We start from the raw sequence: 18,679 nt of genomic DNA, 5'->3' as shown, positions 1-18,679 counted from the left end.
AATACCTAACAAGTAATAATATTAAGGACTAAAATAAAATAAAAGCATATATTATATCATATACAACATTACTTTTATCACGTAATCTATCATACATGTCACTTAACGTGATATATCAACATTCTTTTATCGTCTATTAATGGTGTTTAAGTCAAGTGACTAAAATATCTAATGAAAATGGAAGTCAGAAACTAATGTGATATTTTAAAATTTTCTGAAACTAAAATGTTTCATGGATTAAAATAAAGGTTTAGTCACCAATAATAAAGATGTTTGCCACCAAAGTAATCTTTTATAAAATTATTCCTTACATCAAATAAATAATTAATTCCAAGTGCACTAAATAAAGATAACATCATTGTTGTACATGTATCATAATGAATAAAACTTGTGACATGCTCAAATTTTTATTGCGAACTAAATACTCTTAGTAAATTATTGACCAATGATATAGTTAATCATTATCATATACCCACAATTCAGAAGGCATGTTCAAACTAATTTATTTTATAACTCTAATTATACCTACTAGTAAGTAATTTTGCATATCAACAAAATTGTTCATATATTTGCCTTTATATATCTACGCTTAAAAGTGTTCGCTCAAATAATGAGTTTAATTATTAAAAATTCTTTTATTTTTACTGTAGCTAAATATTTATAAAGAATAATATAAGGATGTTAAAGTTGAAATAGAAAATCAATTCCATGGTTACAATGAGAGAAATCTGCTAGTTAACTCCCGCTCCGGCTGCAGCATTCCAATGAAACAGAGCATTAATCTCTTCTTTATGTGCCGGCAGAGAAGAACACAACTATTCACTTCTTGTGCTGAACGACCACGAGAGAGAGATGAAAGTTTGGGAGAGTGTTCTGCGTGAATGATATAAAGAATGTTATAAATTTATTTTATTATAATATTTATTCTTTATAAATTTTAAAAATTTATCAATTTCTTTAATCCATATAATATTATAAAATATTTATTAGATTTCATTTTTTTAAATTATTAAATATAATATTCATTATATAATTAATTTTTATTTAACTTATTAAGATTTTATTTTAATTTAATAATTATCATATAATGCCAAAAGATTTACTAAATTATTTATTAAATTTAAAATTTTAAAAATTCAAAAATATAGATATGAGATAAAAAAAAAAGAGTAAAAATTGTAGGCTACATGCAAGTTTAGTTATAAGTTAGCAACCTTGTTTATATAAATATTCTGTCTATCTAAAATAGTAAAATAAATTTAGTTTATTAATAACTTAAATTAAGATTTCAATTATAACAACAATTTATTGTAATAATTTTGGGTTTTATTGTTTAAATTTATCTAATATATTGACACTAATATTTACAATTTTTACATTAATAAATAATATTTTGTTAAATTATTAACTAAAATTTTAACATATTGATTTAATATGTTCAATCTACATTGAAATAGTATGTTTAATTAGTTTATATTTTTTATAATTCAAATATACTAATACCAATACATATATTTTAAAATAGCAATCGTTCAAAATATAAAGTAATTATATTACTTTATAATAAAACAAATAAAAAATTTACACCATCAATTAAAAATATTATAAATTATTTTTTAAATAATTTATTACACTTACAATTAAATTTTTAAATGTTTATTAATTTTAAAATTACTAAAAAATAGAGACAAATTTAGAGATCGAATCATCTAACACGGATTTTGTTTGTCTTTAATTTTATCAATTTAATGTAAGCAACTATACTTCTCTTAGTAAATTTTTAAATTTTCTTTTTTTATTGAGTTGTAATTTCTAAGTTGCTCTCTATGATACAATTGGAGAGCAATACTTTAGAATCACTTTTTAAGAAAAACTTTGAAGATTGTATTTTTATTAATTGCTTTCTAAAATCATATCTTAGAAAAACACTTTTCAAAATAAAGCATGTTTAACTCATATTTTATGGATCTTTTCGTTGCTAACAACCTGCGTGCTCCAGCACCTGCTTGAATGAAAGTTGCTTTGGATGCATATGGAATATTGTAAGCATCCGAGGGCAAGTGCTAAACTCCTGTATTTTTAGTATTCATTATACATTTTAGTTTTTAAAATTTTAAATTTATTATGTTAATTTTAACTTTTATTTTCATTAGATATTTTATTATGATGTTATATTAATTTATATATATAATTAATTATATGATAAAAGTGTTTGTAGACAAATTTACAACTTAAAAAGTAATAGAGAATTTTAAAAAAAAATTTCAAGTTATCAATTCTTGACATAAACTAGATGAGATGAGCTTACATGCTTTCACCTATTATACTTATTTATGTGTTTTTTAATCTAATTTTAATATTAGTAATATTCATAATTATTCTATTAACACATGATAATGTAATATTAATATTTTTTTCTTAGGTTACCTTTAATTATTATGCAAGATAAAAGGTAAAAAAGTATAAAAAAATTTATGAATTTGTTAATTTAATAATAGTTGATAAGAAAAGTTACATTTAATTCACCTAATACTTTGTCTCATTTTATCTTATAATTTTATTAATTACATATGATATAACTGCCTATAATACAACTAATTATGAGATGTTAAAAATAATCAATTCTTAACACGCAAAATATAATTTAATAGGATAAGTGCCAAACATTAAACATAAACTAACATTGTCATTAAATATAAAAATCAAATAAAGTATATAATAAAATTTACCATAACCCTAGCTGTTAAACAAATTCATAAACACTTGAAAGAAGAATTCAAACTTAAGGGAACTTGAAGGGGAAGAAAATGAAGGAAACTTTTTTCTCCAAAAAGCACTTAATTGCTTGCTCAGGAATATTTGTCAACTTTGCCAATAATCTCTCACTCTCTATTAACTCTTAATGGTTGATGAAGTCAGGATTTAGAAGGTAGTGTGTGTAAAAATCAGAGTTCTTGCCACAATATTTAAGGTCCCCAAAATAGGAGTTATGCATGACCGTGCATACTCTTCCAAGCATGAATGTACCCAAAAGTCTATTAGTTTGCAGTCAATAGCACTAAAAATCTATTCAAATTAAGAATAAATACATATAAACATACTTTAGAAAAGTGTGTCAAAATATAAACTTATCAAAAAGTGACATCGTAACAATATGACATATTTTCATTTTATTTTAGTCTTTGAAATTATTATCCGTAAAATATTTGTCTCTGAAATTTTTTGTTAGTTCTTAAAACATTTTGTGTACCCATCTTTTTTCATCACCGTAAACTACCTTCTCTAGTCACTATCTGCGTTCTTTGCTGTCAACAAAGTCGTTGCTCACTAACATTGTTATCCATGTCTTGATTGGTGTTTGCCTCTAAGTTCTGGACAATAATTTTACAGGATACTCATAATTGAAACCTTTAATTTTTAAATATTTTACCTTTCTTTGTATGCCCCCTCCACTACTCTATATTTCACTAACTAAGAGAACAGTTAGTAAAAAATTACTCTCTATGATACACTTGAAGATCGATACTTTATAATCACTATCTAAGAAAAATTTTAGAGAGTAGTTCTTTGTCAATCGTTTTTTAAAGTCATACATTAGAGAAACATCCTACTAAATGAAGCATGCTCAATTCACACTTTAGAGGCTGAATCCATCTAACACAAATTTTGTTTGTCTTTAATTTCATCAATTTAATGTAAGCAAACATACTTCTCTTAGTAAATTTTTAAATTTACTTTTTTTATTTAGTTGTAATTTCTAAGTTGCTCTCTATGATACAATTGGAGTGCAATACTTTAGAATCACTTTTTAAGAAAGACTTTGAAGATCGTATTTTTATTAATTGCTTTCTAAAATCATATCTTAGAAAAACACTTTTCAAAATAAAGCATGTTTAACTCATATTTTATGGATCTTTTTGTTGCTAACAAACTTGATTTCTTTTACATTAGTATGTTCATTTTATATTCTCTATACTAACAAAGTTGATATATTCTTATGTTAAATATTACTGTTTTTGACTTTTTGTCTTAAATTTTATTTTTTAATAGTGGTTTAATCCAATCAAATTAGTGCAAAAAATCTTTTTATTTCTTTTTTTTTAATTTTATCAATTTAATATAAGTAAACATGCTTCTTTTTGTAATTTTTCAAGTTACTTTTTTTATTGAGTTGTAACTTTTTTAAAATTTGTTTTGATTAAAGATAAGCTTTTAGATTTATGTGCATTAATTAACGTCTGTATTGATTCAACTCTTTTTTTCTTACAATAAAATTTCTTGTGTATACTCAAAATAATTATCTATGATATGGTAGTGATTGATTGTAGTTGCGTTTCACTTCATCAATGGCATCCACAAAGGCAAGAAAGAGGTTTGTGTAAAACAAGCTAAGGATATTATGATTCGAATGCAGCAACACCAAAGATAATGAGTTGGCAAATGACAATATTGTATCCTGTGAATAATGCGTTAAAAAATAAAATAATAAATTAGAGAATGGAAATCCGTTACTGTCATCGTTCCTTTGGAAAAATGACAAAGGAGACACAGCAACAAAAGGCAGCAATAGGAAATTACAACTAATAATAATAAGGTAAAGGCCAGCTCAAATATATACGCATAGGTGGAACTTGTTTTCACCTATATTTGGATTGATTGTTATGATACACATAAATAACACAACATTATAAGCTGAGGTAATCTTTTATGTTAGTCACAATTGAAAAAGATCGAAAGTGACAAGATATCATAGAGGAATCATGGCGATGCAGCAACCTGCATGTTACAATGTATCTGTTGTTAATCCTGGTGGAGCATGGCAAACTGATAATGTCCTAAGATCGGAGCTCCCTATTCTCGCCTTTCAAATTGCCTTCTCCATTGTTTTTTCTCGACTTTTCTTCTTTATTTATAAACCTCTCCATCAACCTCGTCTCATTTCACAAATCTCTGTAAGTATACAATACAAACCTACAATTTAAGTTTCGTTTTTTGAGATGAATGATTATTAATAATAGTAAATTCTTCCACTTTATTTCTAATTTTTTAATCATCAAATATTACCGTTAAATACATTTTTTTTATCTCTCAAAATACATCAAATTTTATTCTTATAATTTTCTTTTAAATTTTAGTCATAATATTTTTAAAAATTGTTAATTTTTCTGTTTAAATAATAATGTGACTAATTCAAATATCGTGACATATCAAATTTCTACGTTATGTGTTGCTTTTTTTACAAAATCACATCAGTGAGGGTGACTAAAACGAACAATTTTAAAAAATTAGAGACTAAAACAAAAAAAATAATTTTATAAGATCTAAAATTAGAATTCAACATATTTTGAAATGCCTGATTTGTGGCATTGGAATAATTTGTGGTTAAATATGCAGGTTGGTTTCCTAATGACTCCACTATTACTTGGGAGATATGCTAGCCTTTACGGTCTCGTATTTCCTGTAAGAGGGGTCCTAAATATCGAAGTTCTATCACACATTGGTCTCATCTATTATGCATTCCTTAGCGGTTTGGAGACAAATTTAAATACCATTTTACACGTCAAAAAAAAGGCTGCATGCATTGCTATTGCGGGAATAATCTTTCCCATGATGATGGCGCCGGGCTTATATGCTTTACATCGAAAATTTTATCACTCTGAAAATCCTATCTTGCGCCTTGAAGAAAGCACAAGCAGTGCTTATCTACTTTGGACTTTGATTCTCACTGTTACAGGTTTTCCAGTGTTAGCTCACACACTTTCTGAGCTTAAACTCCTTTACACGGGTCTCGGCAAAGTGGCTTTAACCGCAGCTATGATCAGTGACACTTATGGTTGGTTTCTTTTCACCATTTTGGTTCCATTTGCGATTAATGGTAAAGTAGCAGTGTACTCAGTGCTAAGTACTATAATATTCATAGTAGTGTGCATTGTTGCGGTGCGTCCAATCATTGGACGCGTTATTGATCGGAAGACGGATAGGGATGAGTGGGATGATAATCAGTTATTGTTTGTGATGATGGGGGTTTTAGCTTGTTCTTACATTACAGATATTCTTGGTACACATGCCATTGTTGGGGCTTTTGTGTATGGGTTAATTTTACCTCATGGAAGATTTTCCGACATGGTAATGTCGGTTTCCGATGATTTTGTTGGCGGTTTTCTAGCACCGTTGTTCTTTATTGGGACTGGAATGAGACTTGCGGTGGTCACACTTTTCCTGGGAGGACATTGGTGCATGACGCTGCTCATTGTAATCCTCTTGTGTGTTCCAAAGATTTTGAGCACTATATTTGCCACTTTCTTCTTTGGCATGCGTACTCGAGATGGTGTAGCCCTAGGCTTGCTTCTGAATACCAAAGGTGCCATGGCCCTCATAATGCTCAACCTTGCTTGGGATAGAACAGTATCGATCTATTTGAGACTTTTTATTTACTTGCATTCTTTTTTTAAAAGGCTTAGACATGTTTTGTCCTTATATCCTTTCAAGCTTTTGATTTTAGTCTTTAACACTTTAATTTGGTCCTTAACAATAACATGACTACTTAAAAAGTTGTCATGTATCAATTTTGTATTAATTATTAGAGATCAAAGTGTTAAATTTAGAAAAGGCAAAGACTAAAGACAAAATTGACTCTTTCAAAAAACTACAATTAAAATTTTGCAAAAATATAGAGATTGAAAACATGTTTAAGCCTGCTTTTTTTTACTGCTAAAACAATAGCAATTGAATCTTTAAGTTCTTATAATGTGTTGTTGCATGCAGATATTTTCTCCACCTACATATGCGGTGATTGCTTCCGCTGTTATTCTAATGACTGTAATAGTGTCTCCTGTGATTAATGCCATCTACAAGCCAAGAAAGATATTTGAGCAAAACAAGCTAAAGACAATACAAAAGCTAAGAGTGGATGCTGAGCTCAGAATTGTGGCATGTGTCCACAGTAATCGCCAGGCCATGAGCATGATCAGCATAATTGAATCTTTCAATGCCACAAGACTTTCCCCTATACACGTTTTTGCACTGTACCTTGTTGAACTCACTGGACGTGCTGCAGCTCTTCTTGCTTCACACATAGAACAGCCTAGTGTCCAACCCGGGTTACAAACTCTCACAAGATCACAGCAAGAGTTAGAAAACATTTCCAGTACCTTCGGAGCATTCGGAGATGTCTATGATGCTGTCAGAATCGAAATCATAAATGTGGTTTCATCCTATGCAACCATTAATGAGGACATTTACAACTTGGCAAATGACAAACGCTCGAGCTTAATTCTCGTTCCCTTCCATAAACACTATAGTTCACAAGGTACGTTAGAATTAACCAGTGCCGTGTACAAAGACATAAACCAAAGTGTAATGCAGCATGCACCATGTTCCGTGGGAATCTTCGTTGATTGTGATCTTGGGTCAGTTCCAAAAGTAAACATGCGTATTGTTATGATCTTTGTTGGTGGGCCTGATGATCGTGAAGCCCTAGCTGTTGCATGGAGAATGGCGGGTCATCCAGGAATACGATTATCAGTGGTTAGGATTCTTTTGTTTGATGAAGCTGCTGAAGTTGATACTTCAATTCACGAAGAAGCACAAGGGATATTATCTGCTGTAATGGATAATGGGAAGCAACAAGAGTTAGATGATGAGTACATGAATTTGTTTAGACTTACAGCAGTGAATAATGAGGATTCTATAACCTATTCAGAGATTGATGTGCATGTTGGTGAAGATATTCCCGCGGTTCTCCATGAGCTAGAAAAATTTGGTTGTGATTTATACGTAGTTGGACAAGGAAACTGTAGGAACTTTAAGGTCTTCTCAAATTTATTGGATTGGTGTGATTGCTCGGAACTTGGAGTTATAGGAGATATTTTGGCGTCAAACAATTTTGGGTCACGAGCATCTGTGCTAGTCGTGCAACAATATGGGCATGGAGGAATGCATTTGGGAAGGCTAGGAGGCACCAATAACGATGGCTTTGACTCGCTTGTTGTGAAGACGCAATAAGAATTTAGGGTGGTATTGGAACAATGGAAAAAGGAACTAAAGTGTGTGCGAGAAATTGCTTGTAAGGATTAATTCATGAAACTTTTGGACAGTACCAGGTTTTTGTTTCGGACTAGAATTGGTACAATGACACTGTTGAATGGAAAATGTAGCTGGGCTCTATTTGAATCTTAACAATAACAGAATAAAAGAAAATTTGCTAAGCTGTCTGAGCATAATCGAAAGATCAAACGACCGCATTAGCATATGAAATTTTGAAGGTTGAAAACCTTGGGTCAATTATGTACATTTTCAAGAATTTTTGGTACAAGTCTATGACTACATTCACTTTTGTTGTGTTATTATGGAATCACAACCGCAGTATGAAGTTATCGTACCATAAAAATTATCTTTGTTAACTATACTATAACAACCAGCATTAAGTTAATTTACTAATTAAAAATCACCAAACATGCGCAAATGAAAATTAGAGTAGGCTAAGTTATATTTTCAATCTTTTTATATTGTTATAAAAGTATCATAATAAAATTCATCCAAATGTGAAAGACTATTATAGGTTTGAAAATCTCTTACCCTTCTTACAAAAATCATAGTTTAAAAAATGAGACCAAATCAGTTAATTCAATCAATGATACGGCGCTTTTTTGGATTGCAATTGAACGACAGTGACTCGACCTTACATGTAAATCGGATGGTTAATATTCAACGAACATGCTTGATGAAGCATGTTCAGTGGCAATAGATATTTTCCGATTTTTGAAGAATCAATTTTGTAGAAATCAATCAGAGAGATAATCAAATAATCAGTCTTAAAAAATTTAAAAAAATGAAATTATAAGGAATTGATCAAAATTAGATGAACTAGTGAGAAACCAATAAAATTATTAATTAGTGTTACAATTCAAGACAAAACCTTCGTAAAGCCTAAAATGGTGTTTGACACCACAAAGGACTTAGATGATGCTTTTAGTAGCAATAAAGAAAAATTAAAAATAATTGATTTATCGCGATTGAACGACCATCAAACCTATAAAGGTAAAATATAATTCAAGTTCATGCATATATCATTAAATTTTCAGTATTCTACTTTTTAGTTCATGTTACTATTTTCTAATAATGTGACATCTATCTAAATATATCACATTACATGTTATCATAGAATAGTCATTGACATTACATGATTAGATGCATGTCATATTATCATAAAGTAGTAGCAGGAATTATTTTTTAAAACTTTAAAAATTATGAAGAATAAAATTTAATAAAAAAAAATTTAGCAGATTAAAACCAAATTAACTATATTTATAATGGATAAAAATATATTTAAATAAATTTATAAATTGGAAATCATTTTCTCTTTATGATTTTAATGATTATATACTTCAATTTTCAAAACATCGTTTTGAATTCATTTTTTGTTGCAAATTTTATTCTGAAATGTAGGAGTAGAGTAAAATTAGTTATCCCTCAGTTCCTTTAGTTGACAAGCCCCACTTGTTACAAAATAAATCATCCAATTCCTTTACATATAAGTTAATTTGACAAGGGCTTACACTCACTTGATTCGCGTTCCTGTTCCTCAAAGATGCTAACAATGTCATTCATCACAAGTACACAACAGCATAATTATATTTCCACTTTCCAGTCCAATAAATAGCAAATCATGGAAGCTAAACATAGCGATAGATATTTGAATATAATTAGGAACCAAGTTTACAACTAAATCCAGAATCAGAGCAAGTTGTTCAAGCAATTCAATATGCCTCTAAGAAGGGAATTGTCAAGACATAATTGAAAAATATACTGAAAATACTGTAAAAGGAATCGGCAAAGGAGTCCTTAAAGGTTCAACATCCAATCCCTTCTAGTACTTTGCCCTTATTCGTCCCTAAGGGGGGTTTCTTCCCTTATTAAATGTACATTTTAATCCTTCATCCTCAGCTTTTGTTTACAGATGATTCTTATTTTTAAAGTGAAGATAAATCAATATGTTAGGAATTGTCGACAACTTGTGTTGATTCATAGAGCGTATGTGATCGGTATTTTTGCATAAAACTAAATAAAATGTCAAAAAAAGATTAATATTCTAACAGATTCAAAAAGAACTATATGCAGTGTAAATGCCAAAATTAATCCAAAATAATTATAAAAAAAAACTTATAGACTTTAATTCTGAACAAGAAAAATACTTGCACCTATTCTCGAGTACTAAGATACAAGTTTAAAAGAAGTTTTCGTAACATCCCAAAATCATTGTTTGATGATTTACAATGTTAAAGTACATAATCGTTTCTTGAAATGGTGGGATGAGATATAGGCAAATTAATCACGAGGAGAAGAGAGATTTGGACAACCACGAGGCATCACACTTGAGTGAGACGATAGTGTGCTTGGTTGCCTGATGGTGGTAGCCATGCTCCGGGATGATATTGAAGCGATGGCATTGGGTGGGTTGTGGCCAATGGTAGGACTTGATGAGTTCGTTTTTGCTGAGTATAACTTCCTTTTCAAGACAAAATTGTTTAGTTTTGGGGTTGAACCTTTGAATTTAACGGTTGTGATGGTTGTTTTCTTGACAATAATGTGTTGCGTTGTTCATTGTTGTATTTGGTATCGGTTACAAAAAATATCCTTCCATTAAGTTAACAATTAGTGAAGGTACTTTACGATGAGCATGTGATGATCCTTGCTTCTACCTTCACAAGCTGAATGGGTTATATTCTTGTCAGAAAAAATAGATTCTAAAAAAATTAATATAAAAATGAATAATTTTTTTTTTCATAAGTTAGAAACAATTTGTTTCTTTATTCTATAAAATTTTAAGAGATAAATTATTTCTTACTTATGAAAGAAGTTTTATTCATTAATTTCTTTCTCTTGGAAGGACTTCTTTAAAAGTTTATCTAACCTAGACAATAGTACACGAGAAAGAAAAAAAAAAAGATTGTTCCAGGCAAGTGGAAAACTTCCTGCTTAAGTTTAATAAACTTGAATTTTCCTACAGTTGAGATTCCCTTTAGCTGGCCAATGTGTGTTGTTATCGAAGATCTCAGATTTCAATGTCACCGAATTCAAGTTCTCACAGTGCAAGCAAAACTTTACTGTTCGATTTTAACCAAATGGCACAATTGGCCGAGTACAGGGAATTTCAATTGCAGCAAATCTGTCCTTTTACCTGCTTTCCAGCTTCTTCTTCTTCTTTGTCTGTGTGTGTGTATCTAAAGGGAACCTCATATAGTAAGCCTTATATGGAGGACAAAAAGATGGAACAAGGAAATGAGAAAGGTGTAGAGCGCATTGTGTGAGGTCGAACTCATGCACTTACTATTTTTGTCCTGCAACTTAACCATCTAAACTGACAAAAAGGAAGTGCCAGCTCCCCAATCTCAAGCTAAGATTAACATGCCAAGAGCATATGGCAATTATGACTGCCGCAAAGTCAATGAAACTGCACAAAATCACAAACCAAATCCTCCACCTCCATTTGGGCACCAAAAACCTCGAGTGATGATTGATCAAAATGTATTACAAAAACCAACACATGGAGCCCATTTTCAAGGAAGATTTCCATGCAACAAAGAAACTAAGGGCCACAAAGTTAATTAAAAACTCAATCTATAGAAAATATGCATTCATCAATAGCAATCCTCTGTTAAAACCATGTAATAAAACTGGGGGAAACTACAGATATCAAAAGGCATCATAGAAAGTTATATCTCTTTTTCTTTTAGAGAGATTTGGATAATGACTCAGTAGACACAGTGGAGCTTCATCACCAACACAACAAAAGAAGCTATTGGCCAACACAAGAAAAGCTGATAGACCACACAAATAGAACAGGTGAACCAACGGAAAGAAATCAGACAGTAAAAATTTCCCAAAAGTTCGAACCGATAATGTACAAGAACAATCTACAAAGAATCTAATGTCAAAATGGCGATGGATAGTTATCTATGTTTATTAGAACCAAATATAACATTTGCAATTGCCACTAATAACTAAATGACTTCTAACATTTTTCTATTAAACAATGCTGCAAATTTGAAACATTCTTCATACCTGCCATGAAAAAAAGGTGAAAATCTCATCACGAAATGGTATCTGCATAAGTAGTAATATGATAAAATTGAGTTTATTACCTATATTTTACCATCCTGCAAAAGGACCTAAACTGACAATGAAACAGTACTTATGGATAATTGGAAGTACAGTAAAGTTTCCAAATACAAGAGCCAAGATTTCTATATTAGACTCAAACCCAAGAACATGTTATTAAATGTAGGAACACTTGGTTTAAGAGGATTCGTTCCACAAAAAATGTAAATTTTCCTCTAGTTAAAAATCCCCAACCCAGCATCTCTAATAAAAATTCTTAAGATACTGACTTGACTTTCTTCGCCATGAATGTTACTGGATAGCGGTGGGTTCAAGTATGACTGGTTTACAGTATTATTACACTCATCGCTATAAATTTGACACCAATACACTACTTGTTGTAGCTATAGGAAAGGGTCATTCTTTCATCCGACATCACAGTTCCATCAGTGATTGGGTTTCTTCATTTGTGAATCAATAAGTTGAAAAAACAGCTGTTAAGTCTTCAAACTCTAAATATCGTTATCCAGTTTTTCTTTCCTCTCTATTTTCAAGAGATAACAGAAGCTTTTGCGAAAACCACAAGTCATATGGAAAATGTTATCACAAGTTTTTAGAGTTGATTTTTAAATAACTAATAGTAAGCTTTTATTGATTAAAAGAATTATTACATTGAGAACACAAAAAATGCAATCGATTTTTTTTTTTTCAAAAAAATCTTTCGACTTTTATACTCTTTAAAGTTAAAATTAGTCGTAAGAAGTGATGTTAACAGCCTGGCTCTTTAATTTATGCTCAGGAGGGTAGGGAGAGTTGCATCAAGCATGCACTTCTTAACCCATGTCATGTCCTTTGCTAAAACTCAGATACAAGAAAAAACAAACTCAATTCCATGAATCGCAAACCCAACAGTACCAATGGCATTCACCGCCATCACAAGCACGATACAATACAGCAATTACAGTAACCATATGAAAGAAAGAAAAGGAAGCTACATACTTACATATGAAACATGGATGATACTCAATCAAGGTCTTCTTGCCTGTTTTCAGACTCAAAATTACGATTCGATTCCCCACTATCGTTCCCATTGTTATTGCTGGTCTCAGCAGCGGCAGAAAACTGGCTAAACGGCCAAGGCAAAGAAACCCTAAACCTACGCTCTCTTGGGGAGGTATTTGTATCACCAGATTGGGAGCGATTCCTTTGCTCGTACTCAGGATCATCCGTTGGTAACTCAAACCTACACACGGGACAAGAATTGTGCAATTCCAACCAAGGTAAAATGCAATCGGAATGATAAATGTGTTTACACGGCATCTGCTTAGCCAATTCCCGAAGCTCGAACGTGTCTTTGCACACCGCACACTGTGAAGAATCGGAAGCCAACAATTCCTCCGTAACGGAGATGTTTGGGAGCGCTTCGATTGCGGACTTGGAAGCAGGAGGGGTTCCGTAACGGTTGGGATCGTTCTCGGCGAGGTGCTGAATCAATTGCTCGAGACCAGGCCCAAAGAAGTAATCGCCGAGGTTGAGATTTGAGGGAAGACGAAATGCTTCGGAGGCGGTGGGGTCCTCGGAGTTGTCGATGACGAATTGAACATTAGCGCCCCCGGCTCTGAGGGTTTGAATGTAGTTTTGAAGGAATAGGAAGGGGTTGAAGGCGTCGGCGTCTCCGAGATCGTGGTCGCCAAATTCGTAGGTGAATGAGAATGGATTAGGGATAGGATTTTGGAGTTGCTCGACGAAGCCACCGTTGCAATTGGGGCAGATGAGATCGGTGGAAGGAGTGATGGAGACGTTGCGGTTGCACTGGTAGCAGAAGTATTGGTTAGGCTCGTCGGGCGTAACGCCGGCGGTGGCAGAAGACATGTCAATGGGAAGGTGAAGAGAGAGAATGAAAAGTGAAAGAGCAGACAAATTATGAGTTGTAAGGAACTGAGGATACGCCCGTGGATCAGTGAGGTTGGGTAATGGGTAGGATTGTTTTTTTTTTAGGATGAAGAGTATAAAGAATTTAAACTCTTTACTACACTTTTTTTAATAAATTACAATTTAATAAAAATTCTTATATAAAAGTATATAATTTACATAATTTTTTTAATTAATAATTAAAAATATATTATAATAATATGTTGAGAAAAATACATTGTTATCATTTTCTTTTTGACAAATGTCAGTAATATCTATTCTTTAACCAATTAGTTAGCAAGACTTGATAAATATTAACTATTATCTTAAGTTATGTTTAAATTGATGAAAAATAATAAAATATATTGAAATGTATTAAAATGAAATAAAGTAACGTAAAAATTAATGTATTAAACAACTCTAACTTTCTTGATGTTAGCTCTTTTTCTTTTCTTAGAGAGGATAATAGAAATAAGTTAGATTCTCTTGTTTCTTTGTAAGAAATTAAAATTTCCCTCAAATCTCCGGAATTGGATGGACTCCATGCCTTATTTTTCAAAAATCAATGAAATTTTTTAGGCCCTTTTATCCATAATTTTGTTTTAGATGTTTTTCAAAAACCTATAAAATTGTTGAAGTCAATGATGCTTGTATTTCTCTTATTCCTAAGATTGATAATCATGAACATATTAGGAGTTTTAGACCTATTTCTCTTTGTAACGTGAGTTACAAAATCATAACTAAAATTATAGCTAATAGGCTTAGAGATTTACTTCTCCATATTATCTCTCCCAACCAGCCCAGTTTCATCCTTGGGAGGTAGGGCATTGGTAATTCCCTAATTTTGCAAGAAATGTTGCATTCCTTTCACAAGCTGAATGGTAAAACTGGGTATATGATGATCAAACTTGATTTAAAAAAAAGCATATGATAAGCTCAAATGGAGTTTTATTTCTGATTCACTTAATCTGGGTGACATTAATTCTAGTTTGGTATAGTTGATAAACCACTGTATTTCTTCTTCTTCTCTGCGTATTAAAATAAATAATGTTATGTCTCCACCTTTTTATCCTTCTAGGGGGATCCTTTATCCCCTACCTTTTTGTTATTTGTATTGAGAGGTTGGCCCACCTCATTATGGATAAAGTTAGGAACAGTGAATGGAGTCTTTTTTGCTTTAGGGTGGATGGTCTTAAAATTTCTCATTTATTCTTTGCAGATGACCTTATTCTTGTTTTCTAAAGCCTCTGTTTAACAAGCTTCTCTTAACAATTCTATAGTAAGAACTTTCTATTTTGCCTTTGGCTTGAATATTAATACTAATAAATCTTCCCTTTATTTCTCCAATAACATTGATGTTGTTTTAACTCAAGCTATTAGTAAGGAATTGGGCATCCCTCCCTCTAACCAATATGAGAGGTATCTGGGAATCCCTATTAGTCATAAAAAAACTTAATAGGCAGCAGTTTTCCTATCTTATAGATAAAATTTGGAGGAAGTTATTCCTTTGAAAAATGAATTCTCTTTCTATAACTGGGAGAGTTACCTTAGCCCAATCTTGTCTTAGGAGTATACCTTCATATACTATGCAATATGTTCTCATCCCTATTTCTGTTTGTAATGAGATTGATAAATTATGTAGACAGTTTATTTGGGGCTCCTTGGGAGGGAGGAAATGTCATCTTATTAGCTGGGGAGTCATTTGTAAACCTAAGATAGAAGAAGGGGGTCTTAGTTTTAGAATCCTCCATGAATTAAACTTGTCTTATATCATGAAATTATGTTGGAGGTTAGTTTCCTCCCCTATGAATCTATAGGTCCAAGTTGTTAAGAGTAAGTATAATTTTGTTCTTGGAAGGACCCCTATTATTAGAAATAAGAGTAATGTTTTTTATGTTTGGAATAGTATGTTGTCTGTTTGGCCTAATTTTGCCCAAGGTTTAGGGTGGATTATTGGAGATGGTATGTCAGCTAACTTTTGGAATGATAATTGGGTTCCCCAGGTGCTTGTTCTGTCCGAATTTGCTATAAATTCTATCCCTACCCTTGAACTTGATTTTCCTGTAGCTTTATTTTCTAATAATAATGGTTAGGATTGGGACAAGATTAACAATATTCTTCCTGCCCCAATCGGTAATAATATAGCTCATGTTCTTCCTCCAGATCAATCTAGGGGCTCTGATGTTGTTTTTTGGAATCTTTCAACTAATGAAATTTTTTCTATTAAAACTGCATATAAACTGTGTGACAAGGTTACTCATATTCCTAATCCCGATCATAATATTTTTAAATACTTATGGAATTGGAAATGACCTCTTAAGATTACTTTTTTCCTTTGGAAATTAGCTCACGGTAAACTTCTGACAATTAAGGAGGGGTATGTTAGGAAAATGACTAACTCTCCTATTTGCTCTAGGTGTGGTGAGGCACCTGAATCAATCATGCAGGTACTTAGAGATTATTTCTATGCAAAGGAAGTTTGGGAATATGTCATTTTTCCTGATCAGTGAGTCAAGTTTTTTAGCTTAGGTATTATAGATTGGCTGTTTTTGAATTTTGCTAATAATAGTTTTAGCAAATTCTCTAATTGGTTTAGTCTATTTGGGTTTACTACTTGGTATATATGGAAAGATATAAATTCTTTCATTTTTCAGTCCTCCTCTATTCCTCCCCATCTACTAGTGTACAAGGTTTTTTGTGAATTTAATTTCTGTTTCAATTGCTGCAAGGGAAATATCAAGCCTCTTTCTAACCTTGCTAACGACCATAGTAGAGTTAGATGGATTCCCCCTCCTCATGGCCAGCTTAAATTGAATGTCGATGGAGCAGTTCCTCATCTAGGGAAGCAGCTTGTGGCAGTCTCATTCATGATGAACATGGTAATTTTGTCTCTAGTTTTTGTAGCAAAATTGACTTTTGTTCACACTTGGTTGCAGAATTATGGGGGATCTTGCTGGGTCTTCAAATGGTTTCCCTCAAGGAGATTTATACTATTTGAGTGGAAAGTGACTCCAAGAAAGCTCTATCCCTAGTTCTTCAAATTCAACACTCCTCTCACCCCTGTTTGACTTGATTTGTAATATTAGAAAATTGATCAGGTCTATTAGGTTTGTTCATTTTACTCATATTCTTAGGGAAGCTAATTGTTGTGCTGACAAAATTACTAAAATAGATATAGAGGCTTCATTACCTTTCCATTATTTTGACATATGTCTTTCCTAATTGTTTCTATTTTTATGTTTTGATGCTTGTGGTAGTTGAAATAGTAGGACTCTCTTGGAGATTTGGTTTAGGCGTTTGGCCCCGTTTTATAGCAAAAAATATATATATTACATTATGCTATTTAAATGTGTAATACAACTATTACATAAAAAATTTAGTTATGTGATAAATATTTTTTTGATGAAAAGTTTAACCATGCAAAAATATTTACTTCTATGATCTCTCTAATAATACATAATTCATTATTAATAATATTTTATGTTTTCAATCAATATAAATTAAAAATAATTAATAATTGTATTTTTGTAAGTCATGAAAATTTATATGATTTAAAATATTATGTAAATTCTGTTTAATTGATTTTATTATATAATGTTTAAATTAAAAATTCAATTTAAAACATTATTATAGTTTAGAAAAATATATTTAAATGCATGCTTTTATTGAAGAGATAAATTCTTTTGATGATTTTTGAAAGAATATCACTGTAAATATTCATAATTAATTTCCAATAATGTGTGCAAACGAAAAATATTACAATAATAATTTTAATTATTAGGATAATTTATATTATACGTGTGTTTGTGATGAAAAGGATCTAACGCCCCTTTATAAACTGGAAAGAAATTATCTCCCTCTAGGCTCTATTTTCATCTTCAAAATTTTACCTATTAAATTATAATATATTTTAAGTAGGATTCTTATTTATAAATTGAAGCTTGGATTTATTATCATATATTTATTGATAAAAAATCCTAAATATGTGATTTTTTAAAATAGATAAATTTCAATCATTAACTGCTCGAAAAAAAAAGATTTTTACATATATTATATGAACGTAACTGTTGAAGTAAATTTATCAATTAAAAAAATATAAATAATGTGAGAATGAGTATAATTTTTATTAATAGAATTGTATAAAAACAGGATCGATTGCTATACATAAAAATTAATTTTTGTCATGTAAATTTTACTTTAGCACCTTTTAAAAAATATATGGAAATGTTTTTCTATCTATAAGTAAATTTGTCCAATTCTACTAAGAAAAAGAAAACTTGATTTGTTTTGTTAAAACATAATTTGTCGTTTATTGTATGCAATATAAGTACTGAAAAGGAAGATAAAACTGGTTTATGTTACTACTAGATTTAAAGATTTATATCAAACATCTTATCCAACTATAGCATAAATATTTTTTAATTTGTACAAGATATCTAACCTAGTGTTAAAATAACGTTACTGAAAAACAAATAAACAACCCACATTGCAGATAACTACCATTTGCGTAACTACAGATTATTGAGAATGACCAATGGAGCAGGTAAGCATAACTTGTGAAAAGAACAAAGCATTTTCCTGAGAAGAGGGAACTCATCAAATTGGCAGTATATATACAATGAATAAGATCGATTTTACTTCCATTAGCCGATTGTATCCACCAACGTTG

General features: G+C 31.0%; 2 protein-coding genes across 4 annotated transcripts; one reads left to right on the top strand and one right to left on the bottom strand.

Moving 5' to 3' along the window:
- Positions 1 to 4,760: 4,760 nt before the first annotated feature.
- Positions 4,761 to 8,004, top strand: LOC113855829 (cation/H(+) antiporter 15-like). The gene is made up of 3 exons (XM_027487459.1): positions 4,761 to 4,952; positions 5,395 to 6,405; positions 6,766 to 8,004. The coding sequence occupies exons 1-3, from the start codon at positions 4,761 to 4,763 to the stop codon at positions 8,002 to 8,004; spliced, it is 2,442 nt and encodes an 813-aa protein (XP_027343260.1).
- A 3,636-nt stretch (positions 8,005 to 11,640) lies between these two features.
- On the bottom strand, positions 11,641 to 14,072 carry LOC113855075 (E3 ubiquitin-protein ligase RING1-like). Of its 3 annotated transcripts, XR_003502822.1 has the most exons (3): positions 13,103 to 14,068; positions 12,144 to 12,175; positions 12,037 to 12,063 (listed from the first exon to the last, which is right to left on the bottom strand). XR_003502822.1 is itself a non-coding variant. In XM_027486531.1 (2 exons), the coding sequence occupies exon 1, from the start codon at positions 13,969 to 13,971 to the stop codon at positions 13,123 to 13,125; it is 849 nt and encodes a 282-aa protein (XP_027342332.1). In that variant the 5' UTR covers positions 13,972 to 14,072; the 3' UTR covers positions 11,641 to 12,063; positions 13,103 to 13,122. The 3 variants fall into 3 exon arrangements, 2 of the variants coding, with proteins under 2 accessions (XP_027342332.1, XP_027342333.1); XM_027486531.1 differs by lacking the exon at positions 12,144 to 12,175 and having other exon boundaries at positions 11,641 to 12,063; positions 13,103 to 14,072; XM_027486532.1 differs by lacking the exon at positions 12,144 to 12,175 and having other exon boundaries at positions 11,806 to 12,063; positions 13,099 to 14,068.
- Positions 14,073 to 18,679: the final 4,607 nt, after the last annotated feature.

Source organism: Abrus precatorius, unplaced genomic scaffold (genome assembly GCF_003935025.1).
Source record: "Abrus precatorius isolate BTA unplaced genomic scaffold, Abrus_2018 Scaffold11, whole genome shotgun sequence".
Taxonomy (NCBI): Eukaryota; Viridiplantae; Streptophyta; class Magnoliopsida; order Fabales; family Fabaceae; genus Abrus; species Abrus precatorius.
Note: the sequence above shows the minus strand (reverse complement) of the source record. Positions and strands in the feature narration are given on the sequence as shown.